The 6888-nt window shown below is 40.3% G+C and overlaps 1 protein-coding gene across 5 annotated transcripts in view; it reads left to right on the top strand.

The window, feature by feature from the left end:
* The first annotated feature begins 209 nt into the window (after positions 1–209).
* The window catches only part of NCKAP1 (NCK associated protein 1), a 109281-nt gene continuing 102602 nt past the window's right edge, over positions 210–6888 (top strand). For 3 of the 5 annotated variants that reach the window (XM_040475581.1, XM_040475578.1, XM_040475580.1), the window contains exon 1: positions 321–428. In XM_040475581.1, the coding sequence (XP_040331515.1) occupies positions 321–428 (108 nt within the window). Of the gene's footprint in view, positions 429–6888 lie in introns of all 5 variants that reach the window. The other 2 variants (XM_040475579.1, XM_040475582.1) reach the window with 1 other exon arrangement.

Genomic DNA, 6888 nt, shown 5'->3' with positions numbered 1-6888 from the left:
CACACCTAGTGGAGGAGCCGGGGAAGGCGGCTCGGTGGGGGCTGGGGCGGAGAGCGCCGGGGGTGGGGACGGAAGGGCGGCGGGCGGAAGGCAGGAGGCTGCCGGGACGCGGGCTCCTACGGGGGAAGGGACCCCCGAGGCGTCTGCCGCGGCTCGCTCAGTCACCGGCGCGGGATTGGGGCGCAAGGGTCATGGGCGCTCTCCCCTGAGACGGAGGTCGCGGGCGGTGGGGGAGGAGGCCCGACAGAGGTTGCGGCGGAGGCCGCGGGCCGGTGACTGGGTGCGAGGCGGCCGGCGGCGGCACCACCACCAGCACCACCATGTCGCGCTCCGTGCTGCAGCCCAGTCAGCAGAAGCTGGCGGAGAAGCTCACCATCCTCAACGACCGGGGCGTCGGTATGCTGACTCGCCTCTACAACATCAAAAAGGTGCGCACGGGCCGGCGAGATCGCGGCGGGGGCAGCGGGCGGGCGGAGGAAGGACGCACGGCCGGGGAAAGCCGGGGGTGGGGGCAGCGGGCGGCGCCCGAGGCAAAAATCACGGCAGTGCCGCGTCAGGCCGGGCCCGGGGTCGCCGAGAAGCGCCGCGGCCTATTGCGGAGTCCCGGCGCCTCCCCCGGTGGCGGGCGGGCCGGCCGGAGGCAGAGAGAAGCCATTTCCCAGCTCCCGGCGGCGGGATTCGGCCGGGCCGGCGCGGGGCCCGGGGCGCCGCTGCCGCCCCCTCCTCGGCGCCCCCGCCCCCGGAGCGGGGTCTACAGGAAAGGGAGGGCAGAGGGTGGGCGAGGTTGGGGGAGGGGGGAGGAGATAGGAAAACTTGGGTGTTCATAACTGAGGTTGAATGGTAGGAATCTGTCGGAGATGGTAGCAATTTTGTCTCAGTTTTTTGGTGTGTAAGTGTGTGGATGTGGGAAGGGAATGGCTAATCGGGATGAACCCCGCATCTCCTCCACTTGCCACTTTATTTTGGATTGCTAAATAACAGTCGTTTGAGAGCATGTTGACAATTTGGAATTATTTCATTTTGAAGGTAGAGAGGAGGGGAAAGTGAGGGTGGAACCAATTTTCTTCTGAAATACTTCTGGGCTGTGAGTCACGAGAACAGGAATAACAACCTTCTCTCCCATCCCTCTTTACTCCTCCTCTTAGTTTTTGCAACCATGTCTATCTAATAGCACCGAAACACCATTTCTTAAAGTTCGGTGTCGGTACAATTAGAACTGTAAATATGTTGCTATTACTGCTGGTTTATAACATGTAAGGAAAATTTGTGTAGTTGTAACTCAAAGGCCCATCGAAAGTCTTTAGATGGCCTCAGTAGAATAAGAAATGGAAGGCTGAGTTGGAGTTAAGAGAAATAGATGTAAAGATAGGACAAATATTGTATTAATTTATCTTGAGAGAAAACAGACCAAAATCGTTTTCCTTTTAAGGCAAGGTTAGTAAGTTTCAAAGAACGTGGTGAAGAGCAAATTAAAGAGATTTTTGGGCACACTCTACCATTTTTTGAGTTTGCAGTGTGTATTTGATGTCATGTTTTCATAATTATTTTTGTTGGCATTTTAACTATATCATGAACATTGCTTGTAGCTTGACCATAGCAATATAATTATAATGTGTGTAAATTAGGGCTGCTGAAGAAGTATTTTTTTGAAATCCATATCATGGAGTTCAAGTTTTAAAACTGATTTATTCCAACAATTTGATATAGATGTTGTAATTCTAAAGGAGAAGACTATGCTAGCTTAATAGTGATAAATTTTTTATAAGGATGGCTTGTGTTCCTGCTGCTCACCTGAATGCAAGGATTGATTTGCCTCTAAACTCAGTAAAATCTGGAGAGGGCAACTGCAACATGTCTATTCAGTTTGTTACATCTTCTGTGGCAGGAGCTCAGCGTCATCACAAAGAAGCCCTCTGCATTTACCAAAGAGCTTTGGTTATACATTTATGGTAGATGGAAACAACTTAATTTTAGATAGTACTACTTACAGGTTGTATTGACTTGAACTTTTCTTGTGATATTATGCTCCTTAACAAACTTTCAAATTAGTTCCTATATGAACTTTGTCTTAAAAAACAAGCAAGGCAAACGGTACTAAAAATTACTAGACCTGTGGTATTGTGGTTAAAGGAAATGGTTACGATGGTTTTCAGAAAAGGAAGTGAGAGTAACATCAAAAGTGATTTGGGTATTTGGGCAAAATACCTTTTTAAGCATGCATTTAGACATTTTTATGGTATAAACACAACCAAACTTTACCTATTCTACCTTCATAAATTGCACAAAATTAAAACAAACTTGAAGCGTTTGAACTCCTGTTATTTCAGTTCACTGCCTTAAACGCTTGCTTTTTTCACTTCCTGTTTTGAGAAGCTTCAGGTTCTTATATTACTGAGCTATTGAAATTTGAAATGATTTGAACGTGATTATTCCATTCAATTGTCAAATATTTGAGTTATTGTTATATTTCAGCACTTAACGCATATTTAGAGTTTATTGAGAAATATTTTGTCTATCTTGCCTTACGTTCCCTCTGGGCACGGACGGTGTTAACTCATTTTTGAATAACTGGTACTTGGGGCCTTACCTGGTCCAGAGTTTTCCATTAAGTCTTGTTGAAATGGATGAATAATACATATATATATATATATGTGCATATATATTGGTGCACATATGTACAATGTATATATTTAACATATATGGCATGTTAAAAAATATATATACGCATTTAACATATATGACATATATAACATATGAGTGTGTGTATAATCTTGCTCTAGTTTTAATAATAGCTTTTGGTTTGCTCTCCTTGTGCAATTTTGCATACAAATGCATCAGATAGCTTTTGCATCTTTTAGCCTATAGAGTTGTCTATAAGACTGGCATATCTTCCTGGCTGGCTAGGGATTGAAACATTTGTTCAAAAATCTTGCCAAAAAAAGTGAGTAAGATTGGTTCACCATGTGTTTATAAGGTTCATGCTGTCTGCATTTTTATGACTGTATAAGCTACATCTTTTTAATCCCAATCTCTTACAGTTCTCAAAAAAAACCTTCCACTGCATAATACATGTCTACCAATCAATTATCACATTTTTATTAATGCGTACATGCATTAGATTGTCTATCAGATCTGATTCCTGTTTCAGTTGGAAGTCTACATGGAAATATTTTAGTGAGCATACACAGTGAAGATACTTAAAGTGACCTGAGTAAAATAATTTCATAAGTTACTGTAATAAGAAATAATATACTGGGGTGCTTGGGTGGGTCAGTTGATGAAGCATCTGACTCTTGATCTCAGCTCAGTCTTGATCTCAGGTTCCTGAGTTCAGGCCTTGCATTGGGCTCCATGCTGGGCATGAAGCCTACTTAAAAAAATCTATTATCTATATTTATATATGTATATACATGTATATATATGTATATATAGTATATATATACACACACTTTAATGCTTATTACAGGAATGTGGTTATTGAAGATGCCTTTTTATTTATTTATTATTATTTATTATTTTTATTTATTAGAACGCGAGTTGGGGAGAGGGGCAGAGGGAGAGAGAGAATCCCAAGCAGGCTCCATGACCAGCGTGGAGCACGACATGGGGCTTGATCCCAAGACCTTGGGATCATCACCTGAGCCCAAGTCAAGTGTTGGATCCTCAGCCAGCTGATCCACCCATTGGTGCCCGTTTTACTTTTTTTTAAAAGAAAATCGATCAGCTGAAAAAAATTTGAGATCTTAATATGTACAGGTTATGGAAATTTTAACGAACTTATAGACTAATCACATCCTTACGTGAGGACAGAAGGAGTCGCCGCCTGGGTAGCTCAGTCGGTTAAGTGTCTGACTCTAAATTTCCACTCAGGCCATGATCTCATGGTTTTGAGTTCAAGCCCAGCTTTGGGCTCTGTGCTGGCAGTACGAGCCTGCTTGCTTGGGTTTTTTTCTTGCCGTCTCTGTGCCCCTACCCTGCTTGAGGGCATGCATTGTCTCAGAATAAACATTTAAAAAAAAAAAAAGGAAAGAACAGGTGTAGGAGGAGTTTAGGAAAAGACATGAAGGTGGTAGGTAGTTTTATGTTTACATTTCTTTGTCTTAATTCCTTAAAAATTCTGTTTTTTGTTGAAAAATATGTCTTTTTCCAGACCTGGTAATGCTACTTACCTACGTGTTGATTTTTAACATTTTCCAGTGTACTTTTATATCTGACTGTGGTGTGGTACTCGAAGTACAGTAGTGGGCCAGGGCTTAGGAGACCTGCATTCCAGTCTTCAGTCTGTCACTGAGCGTTTTGTAACATCGGAGATGTCTTGACTTCCCTGAGCTTTATTTTTTCTCATCTGTAAAACAGAGGAAAATTAACTGTAAAAGGAATGTTAAAGTCCATTCTAGCTCTCATTATCTTATCTTTATAATGTTTACAGTGGCCCATTTTAAATAGTAACTGAGCTCAGTTTAGTTTCCATAATGCAGAGATAATGCCTGCTCTGCCTACTTCACAGGATTGTTTGTGAAGATAAAAGATAATAACAGTGTTAAAATAGTTTAAAACTTTCATGAATGTAAGTGTTTATTTAGGAGTCTCAGCAACTTTTGGGGGGGCAATGTTTGTTTTTTTCTGAAATTTTGCTGCTGTTAGCAAACACATTCCCAAATACCAGAACATTTTTGCTGAGTTGAGCAAATATTTCTATTTTGTTTTTTCAAAGTCTCCTTTTTTTTTCCTACCTATCACTAATATGAACGATAACTCTTTACTAGAAAGGTCTCAGTTAATATTTGCGTGATTTTTCTAGTTACATCATTGCCTTAATTCTAAACAACGGAAAAGAAGAAAAGACCCACCCAACTATTGCAGACTTTTTTTTTGAATGGTGTGTGTTTGCAGATTTCAATGTATTTTCACTTGTTTAATTTTTTTTTTCAACGTTTATTTATTTTTGGGACAGAGAGAGACAGAGCATGAACGGGCGAGGGGCAGAGAGAGAGGGAGACACAGAATCGGAAACAGGCTCCAGGCTCTGAGCCATCAGCCCAGAGCCCGACGCGGGGCTCGAACTCACGGACCGCGAGATCGTGACCTGGCTGAAGTCGGACGCTTAACCGACTGCGCCACCCAGGCGCCCCTGTTTTCACTTGTTTAAAAAATTTTTTTTTATTAGAGGCTCTCTTTTTTTTTCATAGTCTTCTCCCCATGATTTTGGATACATTTATTTTATGAGGAAAAAATGAATAGGAGTATAAAAAAATTGAAAGTCCTTAGCTGGTACCTGCTTATTTAATGGAGAAAAAAAAAAAGATGCATGTGAAGGAGGGGTGTAGCGCAAGGTAAAGGGAGGGGAACCAGCTTTAGTTTTCTCTTTCAGTGTTCTCTTTCTCTTCATTTAGGGTATTATTTTCTCTATTCATCAATCAGGAGCAGAAACATCCTCCAAAGATTGGTTTGTGGCAAGTTCTGGAGTAGTAAGTGTTGTTAGTATGAGATTCCGCCCCCCCCCCCCAGGGGGGTTTCATGAGAGCCTTAAGTATGTTAAGAAGGAAACATCTCTCCATAAACCTGAATTAAATAATATATATTATTTATTTAAACAGATCCTATTATGTCTATTTGTAAGTTTATTTTTTAATGAATGCTGCTTGTAAAAATGAGGATTTGATAATTTTTTTCTTGTTATATTGGATGGTAGGCTGAGGAAATAAAGATCACTGAAAAATACGAAAAATTATTTTTATTTTTTAATTTAATTTTGTTTTTTTATATTTTATTTATTTTGTGAGAGACAGCACGAGCTAGGTAGGGGCAGAGAGAGAGGGGGACATAGGAGCCAAATCCACTTCCGTGCCCATAGCAGTGAGCCTGATGTGGGGGCTCAGACTTACGAACTGTGAGATCATGACCTGAGCGAAGTCGGATGCTCAACCAACTGAGCGACGCAGGGACCCCATTTTTATTTTTTTTAAGTAGCAATGATAGATTATCCTTTGTGGACTTGTTAAGTAACTTAAATATTAAGGATTTTTTAATGATTACAAAAGGAATATATTTATTGTATTCCTGTTTATTGTTAGAAATTCAAACATAACAGAGTTGTGTCACTTCAGAAATTTCTCTGCTTACCCATTTCCTACTTTTAAAAATAAACCTTGTATACTTACATGCTTTTCTGTGCAAATGCTAACATATGTGCATGCATATTTTATTACCTTTTGATTAAATTAGATTCTTTACAAAAATAAAAATGAAGCATCATGGATGCAGTTTACATATAAATGAAATTAGGGTCCTTAATCTATTGCTTGTATACTTTGTAAGAAAAATTTAAAGGAATGAACATAGCTACTAGCTAGCTATGTCCAATATGTTAAAAATGAGGAGGCTCAGGTGAAAAACTGTCAGTGTCAGAAGTAATTGTCCTTCTTGACTAGGATGATTGAAAATCTAATCCATGTTATTGTTTGATAATATCCTAGGAATGTTCACATCAGTTAAATTCCAACAGTAATTTTGGGTCAGCTCCAGTAGTTATTTGTTACTAGAATTAACTTTATTTGTTACTAGAATTAAATAGTTTCATCTCTTTATTGTCAAAAAAAAGTGTGTAATGAAATTAATGCTAGCTGCCATTGTATGCTGTTTATATTTTTTTTCTTTGTCTTTAGTTCTGTGATGTACATACTTATTTCTGGATAAAGGAGTTGAATTTGGAGAGGTTAAGTAATCTGTCCAATTTTTTTTTAGTTTATTAATTTTTTTTTTAATAATCTCTGTACCCAATGTGGGACTCGAACTCACGACCCCCAGATCAAGAGTTGCATGTTCTTCTGACTGAGCCAGCTGGAATTCAGATTGACACCTTTTTTATTGACCACTAAGTATGGGCTC

Source organism: Herpailurus yagouaroundi, unplaced genomic scaffold, assembly GCF_014898765.1.
Source record: "Herpailurus yagouaroundi ecotype Mexico unplaced genomic scaffold, PumYag 140, whole genome shotgun sequence".
In the NCBI taxonomy this organism is placed as follows: domain Eukaryota; kingdom Metazoa; phylum Chordata; class Mammalia; order Carnivora; family Felidae; genus Herpailurus; species Herpailurus yagouaroundi.
Note: the sequence above shows the minus strand (reverse complement) of the source record. Positions and strands in the feature narration are given on the sequence as shown.